Source organism: Corticium candelabrum, chromosome 1, assembly GCF_963422355.1.
Source record: "Corticium candelabrum chromosome 1, ooCorCand1.1, whole genome shotgun sequence".
In the NCBI taxonomy this organism is placed as follows: domain Eukaryota; kingdom Metazoa; phylum Porifera; class Homoscleromorpha; order Homosclerophorida; family Plakinidae; genus Corticium; species Corticium candelabrum.
The window spans coordinates 1621460-1642624 of record NC_085085.1 but is presented as its reverse complement, the minus strand read 5'-3'; the positions used below and the strand labels follow the sequence as shown (position 1 = coordinate 1642624).

Genomic DNA, 21165 nt, shown 5'->3' with positions numbered 1-21165 from the left:
CGCGGCCTCCCCGGCGAAATGGGGTCTGGTGTACAGCCTTTGATGTCGCTGTGTGCCGCGTAGCCAGAAATCGGCTATCTAAAGACCGGATTTTGTTTCTTAAACGCTTCACTAAAGACGAGACTGGTATGCACGCAATGCAATCCTATCTCAATAGCTTCTCTTGTTTCGTAGAGAACAACTCGAAGACTACAGCTAGAGTCGTTGCTGTTTGTGAAATCTGCATGTCTACGGCAGCGACTAAACGCGGCCGCGGGGACGTCGACGTCGACAGGCTTCGATTTCATGCAGCCATGATCGACGTCGTACGATCTAGCGTTGTGCGCTCGTGTCACAACGGAGACTGAATGCGAACGTACTGGATGGATGCGAACGTACTCAGTGCTGTTTGCTGTTTTTTGACGTCTAAAGCGACCGCAGACAGTCCGGAGTGAGCGATATCTGGAAGAGCTTGGAGTTGCATGACGTCATCGAAACAAGATGAGTCGTCTTTCTGTGTTTGGGTAATCATTTCATGTGTTTTGTGCTTTGCTTTGGTGAACACATACAGTAGCAACCAGGAAGAGACCACGTTGACAGAAATCCTGGACGTCCCAAGGTGGTACAGATTCGATGTGTTGTTTGGAAGGGGTTGCTGTAAAACGCAGACTGCAGACTACGCAGACTGCAGACTACGCAGACTGCAGACTACGCAGACTGCAGACTACGCAGACTGCAGACTACGCAGACTGCAGACTACGCAGACTGCAGACTGCAGACTACGGAATGGGGACTTGCAGACTACGGAATGGGGACTTTGGCGCTTTCGAAGATCAAAGACATGCGCACATTCTTATAAACATACCTTCACGTGCTAATGTTTCCGGACTTGCCTCATGACATCGTCATGTTCAGTGAAACAGCACGGCTAAGCCTCTTCGAAGCCGCTTCTATCTCCATCTGTGCGAGCACGTACGTCGTCTGGATCTACGTCGATCACATGCGCGACAACTAGATAGTGAAACCAGGCGACCAACGCATTAGACAGCCTACTGTTTCTCCATCAGAGTCTGTTTGTAAAATGTTTCTGTTCATATTGTGTGTGGTGAAGCGATAGTTGGAAGCACGAGTTGAAGAATGGACGATAGGGCGGTCTCCTTGAAAGAAAGGCAGTGACGTGTTGTCTTCTATCATATTTATCTTTGTGCTTCCGTCTTCGGTCTTTAGATGTTAGGAGATAAAGCAGGTGTACTGCTTTCGACCAACGTATGTTGCAGCGCATCGCAATCGACTAGAGGAGATATATGTATGGATTCAGATAGGCTCTTTATTGCGCATGTATCAGACAATGAAGATGCATGCCAGGACAGCAGTGTGAAGATCATGGAACTTGCTGACAAGGTGAAAACTTCCTTTGCCTTGGAGACGATCACATCCATCTGAGGTAGACTAAAACTAACATTTTGACTGGTTATATCTCTAGATATGATCTAGAGGTAGATCTAGCTTGGCCATGCAGGTAGAGTAAGCGTAGCCCAGTGCAATAACTAATAATGATGATAATAATGATAATATGTTAATTGGTTTGACATTTGCTGCATTCAATACTAACTGAAGGTACACAACTGCGTAAGTCATGCTTCAGTAAGTATAGATGTACAGATAATGTTGTATTAAAATGACGTTTGATTTTTTCATACATATTCCACAGTTTGATCAACTCTGTCTAACTTTGACCTTGCTGGTTATTCATGTAGGCTCATGTCTTGTTTCTGCAATTTATTGATGTACTGCTGCAAGTGGCAATTGCTGATTGAGCTGACTCATGTGCCTTCTAATATCATGTGCCTTCTAATCTTTCTAGGGGAGTTGATTTCATAGAAGTTGTAGCTCATCTGGGCGATACAGCTAGTCAGCAAGATCAAAATTATGTGGGCAAAACAACAAGTCACATACCAAACCACAGCTACTACTAATTGGAGCACTTTCTTCACTTGACTGTGGCTGGATCAGGTGTGGAATGTTTAAACTCATATGATATCTAACTTGGATTGATGAACAGAATAGGGATTGGGCGGTGGTTATCTTTTACTCACATCGTTGTATCTATACTCTATGTGCGTTTACTTGTTCTGTATATAAAGTATGTATCAAGTAGCTGAAAACCGACTTGGTGGTTAGTGGACTATGCATATTGTGTGTGTGTGTGTGTGTGTGTGTGTGTGTGTGTGTGTGTGTGTGTGTGTGTGTGTGTGGTGTGTGTGTGTGTGTGTGTGTGTGTGTGTGTGTGTGTGTGTGTGTGCGCGCGTCTTTGCGTAAATATACCATGTCTTCATCTGAACTATGGATTCTATAATTTGAATGAACGCTACGCACTTGTGCCATTGGAGGCAAAGTCTCACTTGCAACGAGTTTTTCTAGACTTTTCCAGTGTTGCCATGGTTTCGGACGTTCCCTGATATTTAGAGTTCTTTACGCAGTCGCAGACAAATAGTATATATATGTATATAGGGTACGCTGTAGGGTACGTTGCATGTGCATGGTTACAACGTGATGTACATCTGGAGTGCTTGTGTGCATGATAATTAATTAAATAACCTAGACAAGCATGCGTGAACCGTGTACAGAAAAGTCTGTGATAAGAATCACTAAGTCTAGAGTAGATACGCATGCTTATCTAAGCTATTTAATTATTATGCACACAGGTCGCCTAATAAAATTTATGAATATATTTGCGAACCAGTTCTGACCAAGTTCTCTCCAACACGGTATAGTAACTACAACAACTACTGTCTTAGAGCGCGCTAGCATAAAATCGACTACGGAAGTCTTTAAACAATTTTCGATCATTGACGTCCACGCTCACCTGCAGTGCCAACGACTCTCATCCAACACCTAGATTCTGTGGCCATGTCATCACCGAAAAGTTGTAATTGATGCTCAAAAATAGTCTATAGTTAATTATAAAACTAATTCTCCGCAGGACTTTATTCAGACGTTGTGAAAGGTCGCAAACCCTCTCCAGAGCAACCTACCGACAATTTCGCGGCAGAAGGTAAGTTAGATCTGAGCGTCCCACTACGGATAACTGTACTGTATCGACTGCACAAGCCTCGTAAAGTGTATGAACCCCGATAGTGCATGTTTAGCTTGTGTAGCGAGCACATGTTCCATGTGTCCCTATATGGAAGAAAGCGCGGGAATTTTTAGATATTGCGTAAGCCAAAGTTCCGATTGCCTTGCAGTTGTCACGGGTCAGCAGTCTTCTGTTGCTTACTGTCAGAGTGACGATTTGAGTAGCTCTAGTAGCTACAGTTCCGAACTACCATCACCATTTGGTACGCACGAAGAGTGCACACTCCCCGTGATGGACAGCAATAACTTGAACAACGATGATCATGATGACTTGCACTTCGACGACTATCCCAGCAGCCCCGACTTCAATACTATAGAAGACTCACAGGAATTGGAAAGTAAAAAGTAAGTAAATTTAACCAGAACGCGCAAGCCGAGGTATATTGTAGTTTGCTTAGTTAAAGTTTGTTTATATGCACGGCAAGCGCGCTATAGCATGGCTATATTAGTATATTTACAAGCTAGTAGAAGATTTTGGTTGCGGTATCAAGAACTGTTAGTTTACGAGCAATATAAATTTAACGGATTAGAGCGGGCAGAATTCAAATTTTAGACTTATATTCGCAGGGCACCAAAGTCCACACCAAGAACGTGCGACAAAGGCCACCCTTCCGGCAAGCCTGATCCATTCTGCTTGTCCTGTGGGATATTAATATCGCAAGCATTTGCCCTACAAGAAGAACGTGTTTTCCAACACCTGGACGATCTACTTTGGGCATCTTGCCTCCAACGTATACCAGTTGCTCGAGATGGCCATTGCCTAATTCATTCATGGTTGAAAGCTATGTCTCTCCGAGGGCTAGATATCAAGAGCGTCACGCAGACGCTACAAGATGTGAAGACCGAGATTTTGACCCATCTAGACGTGTACGGTGGGTTTCTAGCAAATCGCGACGTCTGCCGTGAGCTGGAGGCTTACTGTGAAGATGGAAACTACGCAACGGACACAGTAGACCTCGTCATATACGCTCTGGCAACAATACACAGGACCATGTGTTGTGTTGTCCATGTCTCTGAGCAAGGGACACTGTCTCATAGACTGATCGGTCCCGTCCGCAGCAATTCTAGAAAAGACAGCAGAATAGCTGTATTGTATATCAAGGAGTTTGAACATTACGAGGCATTAAAACAGCTTCCCGGAAAGTCGTCACCCTTGAACTACTGGGTACCTCCCGACAGTGACAGTGATTCGAGGGCTACAAGTAGCAGGTATGTATCTATACAAGTGCGTGTATAGTTACAATTATTAATATTGTACGACATTGTCTAGCATAACAAAATAGTATACCAGGTTGGTTAAAAAGCATGACATGATGTTCTTTACAATGTAGGCTAGCAAAAGCAAACACGTTAGTCGAGAATCAGATCGACCTCACCAACAGCAGCGACGAAGACGTCGATAGCATTAGCGACAGCCCCCTTACTTCTGGAACACAAAGAGATGACATTCAGAACTCTCAGAGGTTCTTCCACGACGATCCGTTGAAGCCATTTTTCTCCACTAGTGTAGATTTCAGCGCAGCAGAAGAGTTGATACTAATTTTGACCAGACCACCGGTAAGCCGCGTCTGCCATGCCATGCCTTTGAGATGCTCCAACAACGCTGTTTTCTTACTGGACACGTCAAAGTTAGACAGCTACTACGATTTTAAAGCAGACGACCTAGGAACGTGGAGAAACAATGGAAAGAAAGAAGCGACGTCATCAATTAGTGGCACCGATGTCACGCTAATTAGAACATACTACGTTCATTCGAAGCACCATGACTTCAAAAGGCGCACAGCGGAGTTGCTGCGTGGTGGAGAAAAAAGCCCCCTAGTACTCTTACGATATCTATTTGAAGGTCAAGAGCACACTATTGAGTACGCTCCACACGGAAATAGAACGACCGATGACTATCCACACCTTAGAACGCGACAGAGTACAAAAGACTCAATTCGAGACGCGCCGAGTCAATCTCGCTTCTCTGGCCATCCCACTGACGTGTACGACCAGGTCTGTGAAGCCGCTGGCGGCGTGTTTCAATGCAACAGCAGCTCAGCTATGCCTAGAAACATCCAGCAGGTCTGGAACATCAACAGGCACAACAATGATGTCGTTGTAGAGAAAGACGAGCTATTTGCATTGATCAAGCAATGCAAAGAAGACGAAAGTTCCCAAAAGCCATTTCTTCGGTTTGTGCAAGGAGCTCCTTACCCCATGTGCTTTCTCGCCAATGATAGGCAGTTACACGACATCGTAAAATGCTGCACTAACCAAAAGAAATTTGCTATTTTGGGGTTGGACACTACCTACAACTGTGGTGAGTTCTGGCTGACGACGACAGCCTACAAACAGCTACAGTTACGAACCCGACGAGGAGGCAATCCTCCAGTGTTGAATGGACCAGCACTTCTTCACAAGACAAAGGATGAGGCAGCGTTTCGCTACATGTCGTCATGTATGACTAGGCTATGCCCAGACATACAGAACGTACGTTCCGTTGGGACTGACAGAGACAGGGCACTATTCAATGGCTTTTTACAGCAATTCCCACGTGCTATTCATGTTTTATGCAAAAAGCATATGGAAGACGACATCCAAAGAAAGCTGACCCACCTAGGAATCACGGGAAACTACAAAATAGACTTCATCAAAGACATCTTTGGATCAGCAGCTGAACATCAGTCCGGTATGGTAGACTGCACGGATGCATCAGAATTCCGGCAAAAATTGGCTGAATTCAAAGACACTTGGGAAAGCAGAGAGCGACTGGCACGAGACAGCAATTCTTGCTCATTCTTTTCCTGGTTTGAAAAATACCAGGCGAAGGATATAGAAGAGAAGATGTTACTCAACATAAGACGGAACGCAGGGTTAGGCGACGAGTTCTTTCTCAACAACGATGTTGAGAGTTCCCACCATGCTCTCAAACACTCCTGCCACCACAAATTGTCTGACTGGCCAACATTTGTGAAAAAATTACGTGAGCTTGTAGACAGACAACAAAGAGATGTGGAAAGGTCTCTTGTTAATACCGGCCCGTACAAACTAGCGCCACACTACAACAATTTAGAAGTCTCTGTGGACAGGTGGTTTAGTGACATGAGCGAAGAGCAGCGCGTACGTTACATCCAGCGTTTCTTGCGTCGTCCTCTCATTACTAGTCCTCGTAGTACTCCACCAGCTCAAAAGTCTGTGAAGATGCCCATGGCCCAAGACATCCAACAGAAGCACTCTTCGGAAAAGGACAGCACAAGAGAACTGCCCAAGTTTGAAGACACAGGACTACCGCCACTCACTTACGCCGGTTCATGGAGAAACGCGCAGAAAATACTGAACACACCAAACGGTATTGTCGATGCTCCAGGTAATTCCGGTGGAAAAATGGTGATTAGCCTTACCACATCACAGCCTCATCTTGTCAAAACGCCAGGAACAGGTAAATTTGTGTGCGGATGTCAAGCTTACCGTGAACGCAATTTGTGCGCTCACGCAATTTCTACAGCTGCGTATACCTGCCAAATTTGGGAATTACTGTCAAATTTCCATAAAAGTGCGCGATCAAGCGACCTTATGGAATGCTCCAGCCAAGGGGCACCCAAACAGATAGGAAAAAAGCCTGGACATCGGGAGAGAAAAAGAAAACGCACCTGTTCTCCCAGAAAAACTGAGAGCATGACGTCTAGACAGCCAAGTGCCAACATCCCCAGGGCAGCCAAGAAGTCCCGACCAGAAAATCCTTCCCAATCACGAGAAGACCGTCTCACGTACAAACTAAAATGGTTGAAAGGTACACGGGTAAAGAAATGCTATGGCTGCGAAGGTTCCATTCGTGATCCACCTCATGTACCTCCTCCACCCAATGACATGGTCTTCACTTGCAACGAGTATAGATTGTACCCCACTACAGAGGGAACATTGAGATTCTCCATGAAAAAGGAAGCCACTCATTATCATTTATCTATTGCTTGCATTCAACAAAAAAACACGAACTTCAATCCTCAAGATGTTGAAATATTAGAGGAAGACCGTAAACGATTTCTTGTAAGCCACAAAGAGCTCCTTAAAGTTATCTTGGGTGTTGACATGTAGCTTAGTAAAAGAACTGCTAAAAGATTTAGTTAGAAAAAGATTTGTTTTCAATTGTTGGGCAGACTCATTGATCCTAGGATCATTTTAGCGTAAACAAACAGCTAAGAAGAGTTCAGGACATGCTACAATACAATTTTGTCAATTTTTTGCTTGCTGTTATCAAAAGAACTGTTTACATAATAAGTGCTAGACTAATTAATTAATACCATTCAAACACACACTTTCCTGCTATACTAGTTAAAAGGATTCAAAAAACAGTTCCAAACACTGGTTCTAAAAATTATACACAATGAACACGTACGCGCGTACAAGTACATTCCCACACCTAATGAGGCCGTCAGTACTTTGCATGTTGACAATGCACTTTCCGCACCATTCTTACATTGACGAACCAAGATCCAGCAATTCCCGTGATCTTCACTGTCCTAGCAATTTTAATGCATCTTCATTGTCTGATACATGCGCAATAAAGAGCCTATCTGAATCCATACATATATCTCCTCTAGTCGATTGCGATGCGCTGCAACATACGTTGGTCGAAAGCAGTACACCTGCTTTATCTCCTAACATCTAAAGACCGAAGACGGAAGCACAAAGATAAATATGATAGAAGACAACACGTCACTGCCTTTCTTTCAAGGAGACCGCCCTATCGTCCATTCTTCAACTCGTGCTTCCAACTATCGCTTCACCACACACAATATGAACAGAAACATTTTACAAACAGACTCTGATGGAGAAACAGTAGGCTGTCTAATGCGTTGGTCGCCTGGTTTCACTATCTAGTTGTCGCGCATGTGATCGACGTAGATCCAGACGACGTACGTGCTCGCACAGATGGAGATAGAAGCGGCTTCGAAGAGGCTTAGCCGTGCTGTTTCACTGAACATGACGATGTCATGAGGCAAGTCCGGAAACATTAGCACGTGAAGGTATGTTTATAAGAATGTGCGCATGTCTTTGATCTTCGAAAGCGCCAAAGTCCCCATTCCGTAGTCTGCAAGTCCCCATTCCGTAGTCTGCAGTCTGCAGTCTGCGTAGTCTGCAGTCTGCGTTTTACAGCAACCCGTTTGGAAGAGCTAGATATTACGCGTGTTTCTGCAGCGTAACTTCCAGAGTATGTGGAGCTTCAGGGAGACTACTTCCATCCAACTGTTTTCTCTTGCTCAACAAGGTGATAGCATCTGGTGGTTTCATCAAACACAAAAGCACGTCGACATGTCAGACAGTTATGTTTTATTGCATGATTTATGATATGCACGCAGCGCTACATGATCTAGAATTCTAGACAGTTATTACAACATGCAGTTATTTATTTCACTGGAAGGTCAAAGGTACAGCAAACAGCACTGAGTACGTTCGCATCCATCCAGTACGTTCGCATTCAGTCTCCGTTGTGACACGAGCGCACAACGCTAGATCGTACGACGTCGATCATGGCTGCATGAAATCGAAGCCTGTCGACGTCGACGTCCCCGCGGCCGCGTTTAGTCGCTGCCGTAGACATGCAGATTTCACAAACAGCAACGACTCTAGCTGTAGTCTTCGAGTTGTTCTCTACGAAACAAGAGAAGCTATTGAGATAGGATTGCATTGCGTGCATACCAGTCTCGTCTTTAGTGAAGCGTTTAAGAAACAAAATTCGGTCTTTAGATAGCCGATTTCTGGCTACGCGGCACACAGCGACATCAAAGGCTGTACACCAGACCCCATTTCGCCGGGGAGGCCGCGGCGAAAGGGGTCTGGCTACGCGAGACTATGGTCTAGTCATGTCTATGTAGGCGTGACTGATTGGCATCTTCTCATTGGCCGTCAGAATTGACAACTTGAGTGTTGACACGTCATCACAGAAACACCGCTTCGCCTCACGCATGCATGTACGATGCCCTGATAGAACGACGTTTGATAGCGACTTGAAGTGAAAAGATAGCAGACATGCTTGCTTATTTGCTCTGCAACTAGATGACACGTGCACTTGTGAGTACAGTAATGTATTCAACAAAACTCAATTCAACACTACAGTGTACCTCCTACAACTGGACACTCTCATACTCTCACCTCATCTAGACGCCTCACTATCACTCCATCTCTCCTCTAACTTACACATCTAGTCTGTCTGCTCGTTTGCAAACTCTGCCACTATTCAAACTGACGGCTGGGCTGCTGACTGCTTGCTTCTCTTGATCCACTGCACGACTCCATGATGGACTAGACTCCCAACCTACTGCTCGTGTCCTCTCTCATCATCTTCACTTGCTAGAGAGAAACAATCACAATAATAATTCAACTGCCGCTTTGTGTAACTAGAAACATTAAGAGACAACCAACCTTTGTATTTAAGACAGACTCATCTACCTTACATTCATTTGAGAACTGACACTTGATGTCTCCCATAATACATTTGCAAGACGTTTAGCTTACTTTGCAGCATGTTGCATGCAAACCACACCAACATGCATGAACATCAATTCATAGCAATGACCAGTGCCACGTGAATAGTGATGACTGGAGCAAACTATCCAATGCACTTCCCTACAAGAAACACATCACAATGATCTCAATAATGTGGTTTGTGTGTGTGTGTGTGTGTGTGTGTGTGTGTGTGTGTGTGTGTGTGTGTGTGTGTGTGTGTGTGTGTGTGTGTGTGTGTGTGTGTGTGTGTACTACACAAATAAACGACTAATTGCTACAATCCTGCACCACAATCATATATTTCAATAAATCATAAACTAGTTACACTTGCGATTTACCTGCTGCTTAAACCTTCATCTTTTCTCGTGTGCTAGCCGCTTCTCCTTCTCAGTTTCAAGCATCCAACTGCTCCATGCGAGCTTTCTAAAATGCCAGCAATATATTACACTGCAGTAGACCAATACAAGACGAATTTGCCTTTGCAATTTCTATTTGTGCATCTGACTTTCAATCTACTTGCCTACATGTCACTTTCCTGTCTGTCTGTCTGTCTGCTAGACCTGCACATATTATGCTCATTTTATCTTGCATTATGGTATGGTACAGTGCTCACTCAATTGTACAATTTTGCTCAAATTATGCTCACACAATTTGACACAACTTGGCTCAAGTGATTTGTTGCAAAGTAAAACAAAGTAAACTTACAACAAAACCAAACTACAAGTTTTGAAATGCCAACAAACTGGCTTGACATTCCAGCAAAAATATGCTTAACTGGTCTTTAATTAATGTTTCTTCTATTGTAACATCAATGCCTCATGCAATCTCCAAGTTCTACCATATTAATATTGCTTTAGCAGACTAGCTAGCAATTACATGAGTATACGATGATGTATTGCTCGTAAACCTTGCTATTATGCTCGCTTTAGGCTCGATGCTAGTCAGTACCAATTATGCTCAATATAATGCCTGCATAATATGTGCAGGCCTACTGTCTGCCTGCCTGTATGTCCGTCTGTAAACTATACTGTCTCTTCAGCTCAAAATTATCTACGACCACTAGGCCCATCTCTCCAGTGCTAACTTATCTACTGTACAATTGACTTCTGTATAAATCACCTAATGAGTATCTTGAGCATGTCATCCTGTCTAATTTCCTTTGATATCACTTTCAGTGCATCTCTGCAATGTCATTGCCAGTTGCCATCGCCAGTAAGTTTTGAAATCCATGCTATCGATTTTTCCATTGTCGTCTCTTTTGATCATTGGAATATCTGATGCAGAAACTGCTGTCCATCTTTACCCCATGTGTTCAAAGTGGTCAAACACAAGGAAGACCACATTAGGGTTAGAGCCACGTGGATGTTTTTCTGAGCTGTACGTTTCCTTCTTCTTTTCCTCTCTTCTCAGAGCCGCTCATCCACTGCTTTGTGCTGGCAATTAGACTGATGTCAGGACACCAGGGGTGAGCTATGGATACATCCAGCTCAATATTCAATTCAAATGCATTTTGAACGATGATATCAGGTCTGGCTTGGAAGCTGCTATACTTTGTCTCGGTCTATGATATGGTTGAGATGGACGTGATTTAGACAGTCTGATCAAACTGATGGAATTATGGGTCCAACTGGTCCACTCCTCCACTGATTTTGCATGTTATCAGATGGTAACCTTCATCATCCAGTCGTTTCCCACATTCACATGTATCAACTGAAGGAGGCAGTGCCATTGGGAGACCCAGCCTAACAAAAGCTGCCAAACAGAACAAATCAGAGAAAGTGCAAGCTTCTGTGAACTAGGAATGCAGTCCAGCCAGACTCCTCAACCTTTTCCTTGATGAGACTTCAAACAAGCAGCATCTTTCATTGACGAGTTCTCAATCATGTGCAACACTTGTGCTCTGTCCAGTTTTCCTGACAGTTGATGTTGTGAGTTTTCAGTGTCAGGTAGTAGATCTGTCAGTGTCTGGCCTGGATTCGGTGACTTTTGCAACTTGTAACTGATAGTGTCTATTTGGGCATTCAGTGAGATTGCTTGACTAAGCACTGTGTCTACCAGTCATCTTAACCCTGAAAACCAACTTGGTAATACGTACAAATATTGAATCCAACCGACAACAAATGCAATTGGTGAGAGGTTTTGAATAGAAGTGAGCCAAAAACCACCATGCCTGATACAAAGTATAGCTTGTGCCCATGACCTAGCAGTGATGTCATCTAGATATAGAAAGTTGCTGAATGTCGAGTGTGTCTGTAGATTGTGTATATTTGCTGGAGGTTGAAATTTATATGGAGGAACGGTTCTCACAAGATGGCCTTATCAATGTGTGTGACTATGTCAGATGAGCAACACTGCACTTTGTCTGTCTGTCTGTCTGTCTGTCTGTCTGTCTGTCTGTCTATCATCTGTCTGTCTTCCTGTCTCTGTCTGTCTGTTTGTTTGTCCATCTTTCTATCTTTATGTGTCTATTTCTTTGTCCGTCTGTCTCTCTGTCCATCTCCCTGTGCAACTGTCTGTCCATCAGCCTTCTACCTTTCTCTATCTCCACATGTTGTCAATGCCACAATCACCAATCACCACACAATACATACAAAACAACAACAACAACACAAATTCGTGATGTCACATAACGTTTCCATCACACATGAATCACACAACACTTGCCAGTGTTCATGCACACCTGCATACGCAACCTGCCTGTCTGTCACATTCCTGGTGTTTACTAAGTGTCTGTACTGAAGATGATGAAGCATACAAAGAACTAACGCAATGTGCTCTGTCTTCTTCTTCTTCACGTCTACAATATTCTTCCCTTTCACAAGCTCTAGACATGTCAAATGTCACAGATAAGCAACACATAGAGCAAACACACACACACACACACACACACACACACACACACACACACACACACACACACACACACACACACACACACACACACACACCACTTCTGTGCATCAATTGCTTGTGCACATTCAGCTTCCCTCTTTCCACAAAGTTGTCTCTCTCTTGCCTGCCAAACCAAGCAATCACTGACTGCACAAAAACTCCACAATCCCACCCATAACACAGACCTCCCTCTCTTCGACTTCACTGTCTTGCTTCTTTGCTTTCTCCTCTTGCCTTACGTTCGTCTTGAACGCACTGCTTCTCAAGTTTCTATTAACAAAGCAAGAAAACTATACACACAAACAAACAGACAGACAGACAAACAGACAGACAGACACATAGACAGACAAGCAGAAAGAAAGATAGACAAACACACACACACACACACACACACACACACACACACACACACACACACACACACACACACACACACACACACACACACACACACACACACACACACACACACACACACACACACACACAGGCAGACAGAGAAACAGATAGACAGACAAACACATACAAACACACAAAGACAGACAAACAGACAGACAAACAAACAAACAAACAGAAACAATAAAAACAAACAACACCACAAACAAAACATCCAACAGCATTCTACAGTTCACTAACTCAGAAAATCAACAAAAATCAACAAAATCAACATCATTGCTGTACAAAGTATTTCCTTTAATTAAAAAGCCACATAAAACCATTACTCTAGAATAAATGCCTCCCTTACACATGTGAGACATCACATACTTGGTATACCCTACACATACTCGATACACAACGAAAACGTGTCCAACAAACCAAATTTGTGAACAGAAACAATTTGAAAGAATTTCAAAAACCTTTTTTGCTTGACGTGTCAACAACAGACAAACGAGATGCGAATACCATGCAGATAAATGCTGAGCGCCACACAGACGAGCAATACAAAACACTGAAATCATATGCTAGTGTGGCACTGGATGAAGGATGGCCTTATACACAAGCTGAAGGTCTTTCAAACACATAAGGGTAAACATTGTGGCATTTTGAGGTGATATGATATACAAAGATGTGGCTGGTAAATGTATGTACATCTCTGCTTACTCTCTGTTCAGCTAGTGCTTGCTCGGCTGCTTCCTGTGCCTGTCGAGCGGCTTCGTCTGCAGCAGCGGCCTCGGCTTCTGTCTACAACAGCCAACATAACACACCAGATCAACAATGTGTACATGTACACACACACACACACACACACACACACACACACACACACACACACACACACACACACACACACACACACACACACACACACACACACAACCTACTTCTGTGCATCAATTGATCGTTCACGTTCAGCTTTCTCTCTCCACGAAGTTGTTTCTCTTGCCTACCAAACCAAGCAATCACTGACTGCACAAAATTTACCACAATCCCACCCATCGCACAGACCTCCCTCTCTTTGATTTCACTGTCCGCTTCTTTGCTTCCTCAATTTTTACCTTACGTTCCTCTTGAACGCGCTGCTTCTCGAGTTTCTATTAACAAAGCAAGAAAACTACACACAGACAAACAGACAGATGGACAGACAGACAGACAGCTGTACAGACAGACAGACAGACAGACAGACAGACAGACAGACAGACAGACAAACTACACCAAAAGCAACTCAACCTCTTGGTCAGACCAAAACTTGTCTCGTTTGTTTGCATCAATATCAGCTCGTACGTCAGCTTTCTTGTAAACCAAACCCTGCAAGCAACACACAAATCACTAATCGATTGCACACAAACAGTACAATACACATCGCACATTGACATTTTAACTAAAAGCCAAGCATCTAACAGAGACAAACTACAGATAACAAAGTTAATTAATTAATATATTTACATTTAATTAATATATTTACATATTATATAAATTATCAAAATTATTAATAAAATAAATTATTATATATTTATTACATTAATTAATATATCTGACTTCTTAAAATGTATTGCAAACTACCACAACCCACAGCCCATCCCATTTAGTACAAGTACAGCATACATACCACTGGACCGGATGGTTCCACTGGTCTGGCCTTTTCCTTGTGGAGCCATAACGAGCTCCAGACGATTTTGACACTTTCTCCAATACGACCTTCTCCTCCTCCACGTCGTCGCCTTCGTGATGAGCTTTAATGGTCACGTGAGCACCCTGAGAGAACAAAACAATCACACAACAACATGCAATAAATATGCATGTAACACACAAACCCTTAGAAACCCAGCAATATCGTTGACATGACGTTGACAGACGCCTTTCCGTGATGTCGGTGCTGCCTCCACAAACTATACAGAAAAACCGATTATGTAAATACACAACCAGTCAACAACTGACTTCCCTACAAGAACGTGCACGCATCACAATGATCTCAATAAAAGATGACAGACAGACAGACAGACAGACAGACAGACAGACAGACAGACAGACACACACACACACACACACACACACACACACACACACACACACACACACACACACACAACACCTACTCACCAAAAAGTAACTCAACCTCTTGGTCAGACTAAAACTTGTCTCTTTTGTGTGCATCAATATCAGCTCGTACGTCGGCTTTCTTGTAAACCAAACCCTGCAAGCAACACACAAATCACTAATTGATTGCACACAAACAGTGCAATACACATTGCACATTGACATTTTAACTAAACGCCAAGCAACAGAGACACATGTACTACACGTTACAAAATTAATTTAATAATATATTTAAATTTAAGTAGTTACAATAAATTAATTAATAGATTTACATATAATTAATTACCAAATTAATTAATATATTTACATAATAATTCTAGGATACTGCAGGGTGAAGACTCGTCTCTGCTGAAATCCATAATGTCATTCTTCACATGGTAATGTCTAACGACGATGCAAGTCTACGTCGTCTGATGTCTGTACAGACAGCGTCAGATCTCGAATTTGCTATGATGTAGTGCCAGATGACGATGGTGGATTGCATTGAGAGTTTGGTAGACGTCATGTATACTTTCACCTCGGAGGCTGCTACAGCCCGGCGTGGATCGTCTGGTCGCTGGCCTCATATTTCCGGTTGGCGTCTATGACAGTGAGGGCCGGTACACGTGCAGTGCATTGTGCGGTCATCGTGTAATGCATTTAATGTATGCATTTTTAAATAAAAAATTGTGGAAAATACAATTGTCCGACTGACCGACTGCAATGTTTTACTGTATGTTACCAGAAACAAAGAATTTTTGATGCGGCCTAATAATAAAAAATAATATATATGATATAATATATTAATTTTTAATGTGTAAGCATAAAGGTTATTGCCAAGTTGATAAGTTTACTGCAGACCCGTCAACTCACACACAACGAGTGAGACCCACACAGTTTGGCCTTGTTTCACACATGCAGGTCTGGAAATAAGATTTTGCCATCAGACGGACACAGTGTCTTATACCTCGTTTACACTGACAAGACAAATGAGGACCGGCCAGCCCATTCGAGTATTACAGCAGGATGTGAATTGTTGACCAAGCCAGCACACGTTTACACTGCGAGGTTGCAAATGGGTCAGATAGGCGTGTTTTATAATCACATGACTGTCACGTGTCTTAATACCTATACAACATGAATGCTAGGAGTTGCTTTGTGTGTGCTCTTGTTTAAACAACCGAAACCTAGAGTGTGGAGGGTCAAGTGGCATAAGAGACTGCAGCTATTGTGCAAAAGAGTCGTGTTTTGGAATCGCTATCAGTCTAGAAAACGAGCAGCACTACTGCTTGTCATGATGAGCTGACTCTGGACGGCTTCGTCTCCCCACAATGAAATCAGATATACAGACTTTTGTCGTCAGACCACGCCATATCCAGGAATAATACATCTGCTGTGCATGATTTATCGATATTCGACCGAGCCATCTAGCCTACTCGCGTTTACACCATGCGACGGGACGGGGTTGCAGTGTTCAGCCCAGGATTTCAGAAGTGGGGGCTGTTTTTTTTTGTTTGAATTGGGCGTGGCACTACAGACTGTTATAATGAAAGGAGACGTCTTCCGTAGTATTTCCTCATGACTGTCTCTGTCTTCACGATCTACTCGAGGTTGCTTCACTGATGAAGCATGATCTTCTCGGTCAGTCGAAAAGTACTCGAAGAGCGATATACCTACGTGTAAGTTTAGCAAAGGCAACAGCTGTACGCATTCAAATATCTACACGAAGAAGAACGTCTATCCCAGATGTGTACACGCACTCCAGGGTATGTACGTGTACCTAGCCTCGACTCCCCAGACCTCATGCTGCTGGATGCTGAACTGTGCACGCACAACCACAGTGAACACGTACATGGTCGGCTGCTTGTCTACTACTTCCAGAAGCAACGAGACTACAAGTACACTGTGAGGAATCAAAATGGCATACTAAGGTCGGAGAACGATGAGTGTCCATCGAGAAACCCTGAGTAAAGATTGGGCCCAACCCCCACCGACCCGTGTCGGCCAATCCTTAGAGCTCACACAAATTGAACGAGCTGAGTCAGCCCACTCCGGCCGCTCCCAACTTGCCCTGGTCGCGTTTACACTAAGACGCTGGACCGGGTAGCACCAAACTGGCACAGTCCGGCCCGTTCAAACATGTCAGTGTAAACGGAGTATTAGAAATTTTTGTCTGCCGGACAAAAGTAAGATTTGTCTGAACAAATCTGAGTTTTTTGGCATTTACTGCAACTGATTTAGCTAGGAGATCAGAGTGTGTGTAGAACAAGCAGACTGTATTGGTCTAGCTAAAAGCAGACAAATACACAAATCATACTGATGTGATACGTTCAGAGCAGGGTGTCTGAATTCGCTCAACTGGAGTACTGGACTGGATTACTGGACTGGACAGGAGCATATACAGAGAGAAGATGAAGAGTCTGTCTACGCATGGGCGGAGTGATATCGTTGTAATGGTAAGTAAGAGACGGAGCTGTTGTTTACGCTGTGCCTTAGATGGTAAGTTTGACTTAGCATCAGCTTGAGTAAACTTCGGTCGGAGGAAGCTGTGCGAAAGCTCGAACAATCACCTGACAACAAAAAAATTTGGGTCCCTTCACCAAGATCAGCTGTTGAAAGGACATGCGGACCACTTTCCTGTCTAGCTAAGTAGTGCTAGTGCGCTGTACCGAGGTGAATGTTACTGTCGATGTCTATGTTTTGTTTTGCACGCGCGTCTTGCAGCGAAAGTGTCAAAGCTGTCGTTCTAGCGCTAACTCAAAGTTACCATATTAGGATAGTAGATCACCTCACCCACGCTTAGACGGACGCTCCATCTTTTCTCTCTATATGCTCCTGGACTGAACTGCTGGACCGGACTACTAGACTCCAATCCACACACCAATATTACCTCTGCATTTTTGCCATGTTCACTGTGAAAATCTACATACAAGTATACATAATGTACTGTAATACATAAAAATAAAATACGTACACGGCATGCAGATTTGCCTAAGTAAATGCGCAAGCGCAGTAGCACGGAAGCACCGACCTCGCCCACTCCCAGGTGTAAAAAACAATCTTCGGTCGACGGCTCAAGGGCAGCATGCCTGCATGTAGAGAAGCCTACCTCTACTTCTGTCCATGTCTAGAGAAACTTAGTGGAGCTCCTTCAATTGCAACAGCACGATATTCATCGTCTGACTCAACCAAGATCACGTTCAGTCTTACCAAGCTGTACAGCCCAAGAGAATGGTTACGTATGTCAGTTGTTAGCTAGCCACGTGTGAGATGTTACTTCTGTAGCCATCTTCCGACTTTCTGTGTGTTCATACTTGGGATCTATGCTATATATATATATATATATATATATATATATATATATATATATATATATATATATATATATAGCAAGTAGGTCACTACACCAGACCTGCACGAGTCTGTCTTCCGTCGACAGTCATGAAATCAATGCACAGTGTATGACATAGCTAAGATCAGGTAGTGTGTGCATTGATTCTTTGCAGCAGACATCGTAGAAATAAGCGACAGCAACGTACTGGAATCCAGTAGTCCAGTCCAGTAGTCCAGTCCAGTAGTCCAGTCCAGTCCAGTGGTCCAATCCAGTAGTCCAGTCCAGCAAATCCAGACACCCCTCAGAGCAGTGGCGCAGCTATGGGGTGGTCTGGAGTGGCACGTGCCACCCCAAATATTGTTGAGCTTTACTCTAAAACGCTTCTCAAGGTAACCGTAATGGTAGCCTCGAAGTTCAGGACGTCTCCCAAAAGAAAATGAGAGACGGTCTGGATCGACTTCTGATCAAACCTGAGTTCGCAAGTGATCCGAGTCAACCAATCAGCAAGCTGCCGCCACTGGCGAGAGTTCTGTAATGACATACACGGCTTCTGGCAAAAGTGCGTTTGACAATTGCGCTACAGCTCGTAATTGCATGCACGTGCATATTCCGTGATGTAAAACTGCACTGGATTGTGCCTTTGAAACAGCACCCAAGCCCCTCGAAATTGATTCAATGCATCCCGAACAGCAGACTGCTGCACATTTGCCGCCATTGCAGTTGATTACCACGACCTTGTTTGAACAAACCTCTAAAATGTAGCAATCGATCTCCTATGTCACATCGGGTGGCATCTACAGAGGTGTTTTTGACTGTTACAACCCTTCCATTTTACTTAGGCAACTACACCTACTTCCGAACTCGGTTCGATCAGAAGTCGATCCAGACCGTCTCTCATTTCTTTGGGAGACGGTCTGGAACTTCGAGGCCATCGTAATGGCAGTACTATTATACAGACAACATATCGCACTGTCTTTGTGGTATTCATAATACACTGGCGGTCGAGTGCCCCCAGTCTTGCAAAGTCGGCTACGCCGCTAGTTCAGATTCAGTTGCGTGATTTGACTTGATCTCGAAGACACGTACGGGATACAACCTATACGTATATACACAAACTGGCTATGTCTAAGAATGCCGGTCTACACTAAAGTTTACAAGACTATTCGCGTTTGCCTGAAGAAAGGATGCCTGCAGTTTCTTCTATATTGTAAGGCTTAAGTTCTAACACATTGATAAAACATTGCGGTGGATTGAAACAGCAGAACGCGAACGATAACGCCCCAACGGTAAGGCTCTGACAGTCTGTGTAGGTCACGCTCACAAACATCCGGGTGTGCACCCTGGATATGTACGACCCACATGTAGTAATAACAGTGATAAGTAACATGTAGTTAACTGAAACGTCTAGTTTGAGTGACACAATATTGAGGTAAGTACGGCAATTCTCCACCTACGGACACATGTGAAGGCACATTGCGTATTATCTTATACCCTGTTTACACGAGCATGCATAGCGAGCCGAGCCGATCCACGCCAGCTCGTGCCAGCCCAGTATTCCAGCCCACATTTACACGACACACTCTGTAGAAGGAAGCCAATGCGTGTCACTAACGTGCGTTAGTTCCTTGAGCTTGACATAGCTCGCGTTAGCTCACATTTGCAACGGACAGAAGCCGAGCTGCTCGCATTTTTTCTCTATGGTTTTACAACAGTCATATCGAGAATGCGTAGGACATATACGAGACGTCGTAGGTCTACCGCCAGGCGACTGTTGTGCACATGGAGCAACGGAGTTCAAACGCTAAACTTCTTGCTCATCTTGGTCGCTCCCTAACAGAGTCTTCGTCTCGCTCCACGCTATTTGTGCCATTTTTGCACAGAAATACGACGTGTAGAAAAGGGGTCTGGCTATGCGAGACTACCAAACGAGCATGCACGTCCCGCTTTCCAGCACGCTATGCGTTTACACGATGTATTTGACCCAAACCGGCCCGGGCTGACGTGTGCTGGCCCGGCTACAAACACCGAGCCGAGCTGGCACGGCTCGGCCCACGTTTACACGACGATTACAAACCAAGCTGACCCGAGTCAGCACGGGCTGGCCTGCTTACAAGTGCTCGTGTAAACAGGGTATTAGTCTTTTCGTTGGTCAGACAATGTCCTACTACTTTATCCAGCGCTGGACAGACGCTGCTTTTGGTCGGAAAATACCGATGTCCGGCCGTTAATTCCAGGCCTGCATATCAGACCTCTTATCTCGTGCATTTCGACCAGCAGAGAGTGAACTGGCGATGCTCTAGCCATTTGTCCCAGGTTCTTGTTGAAACGATGAGCTACAGCCAGTCTGTGTATCTAGATACTCCGTGCACATCATGCACAGTATACAGCACAGTATGGCTGTAATAAGATATCCGGGTTTCTGACAGTTTCATTGTTATTGCATGGGTACACTTCTGACTTGGTCATATCTCGGTCGTCTCACACAATCGACATTTCAAACGTTACAGACCTGTCATCACTGACTGTGTTCAACTTGACTAGACAAATCAAAAAATTAAATAAAATAAATTATTAAAATTATTTATCACTAATAAAGATTATATACAAAGTTGAAAGAGTTCACTGACCGTTGACTACACAAAATGTAACAAAATTTAAAAATTAAAAATAAATATTTGAATCATAAAAATTATTGAAATTAATATTTTAATCACTAATAAAGGTTATTGCAAAGTTGAATAAATTCACTGACAGTGAAGGCGCTTGTGCATGTACCTGAAATTAAACAGAGACATAGATTACAATCAGTAGAGAGCCTCTAGAGA

The 21165-nt window shown here is 43.8% G+C and overlaps 3 protein-coding genes and 1 long non-coding RNA gene across 8 annotated transcripts; 3 read left to right on the top strand and 1 right to left on the bottom strand.

The window, feature by feature from the left end:
- Positions 1-5: 5 nt before the first annotated feature.
- LOC134188394 (uncharacterized) lies at positions 6-2148 on the top strand. Of its 3 annotated transcripts, none has more exons than XR_009971333.1 (3): positions 6-1423; positions 1737-1766; positions 1844-2148. It is a non-coding gene; the product is annotated as an uncharacterized LOC134188394 (long non-coding RNA). The 3 variants fall into 3 exon arrangements; XR_009971334.1 differs by having other exon boundaries at positions 1737-1778; XR_009971330.1 differs by having other exon boundaries at positions 1737-2148.
- Positions 2149-3867: 1719 nt separating this feature from the next.
- LOC134195505 (uncharacterized) lies at positions 3868-4921 on the top strand. The gene has a single exon (XM_062664537.1). It carries the CDS (start codon positions 3899-3901, stop codon positions 4349-4351), a length of 453 nt encoding a protein of 150 aa, XP_062520521.1. The 5' UTR covers positions 3868-3898; the 3' UTR covers positions 4352-4921.
- On the top strand, positions 4693-7413 carry LOC134195126 (uncharacterized). Its single transcript, XM_062664139.1, has one exon. It carries the CDS (start codon positions 4693-4695, stop codon positions 7186-7188), a length of 2496 nt encoding a protein of 831 aa, XP_062520123.1. The 3' UTR covers positions 7189-7413.
- Positions 7414-9143: 1730 nt separating this feature from the next.
- LOC134189438 (drebrin-like protein A) lies at positions 9144-15477 on the bottom strand. 3 transcript variants are annotated; one of them, XM_062657717.1, is made up of 10 exons: positions 15335-15477; positions 15031-15124; positions 14745-14819; positions 14540-14685; positions 14161-14238; positions 12678-12762; positions 12549-12616; positions 12356-12424; positions 9939-10023; positions 9518-9720 (listed from the first exon to the last, which is right to left on the bottom strand). In XM_062657717.1, coding segments are annotated over exons 1-8 (549 nt in total). In that variant the 5' UTR covers positions 15337-15477; the 3' UTR covers positions 9518-9720; positions 9939-10023; positions 12356-12423. The 3 variants fall into 3 exon arrangements, with proteins under 3 accessions (XP_062513707.1, XP_062513701.1, XP_062513691.1); XM_062657707.1 differs by having other exon boundaries at positions 12367-12424; XM_062657723.1 differs by lacking the exons at positions 9939-10023; positions 12356-12424; positions 12549-12616; positions 12678-12762 and adding an exon at positions 9144-9444 and having other exon boundaries at positions 9517-9720; positions 15335-15474.
- Positions 15478-21165: the final 5688 nt, after the last annotated feature.

Coding starts and splice junctions, on each gene's coding strand:
- LOC134195505 (XM_062664537.1), top strand. CDS start 3,899: ATGTCTCTCCGAGGGCTAGATATCAAGAGCGTCACGCAGACGCTACAA.
- LOC134195126 (XM_062664139.1), top strand. CDS start 4,693: ATGCCTTTGAGATGCTCCAACAACGCTGTTTTCTTACTGGACACGTCA.
- LOC134189438 (XM_062657717.1), bottom strand. Junction 14,239..14,539: donor TGGAACCATCCGGTCCAGTG/GTATGTATGCTG, acceptor TGTTGCTTGCAG/GGTTTGGTTTACAAGAAAGC. Junction 12,617..12,677: donor GTGAAGTCGAAGAGAGGGAG/GTCTGTGTTATG, acceptor TTGGTTTGGCAG/GCAAGAGAGAGACAACTTTG.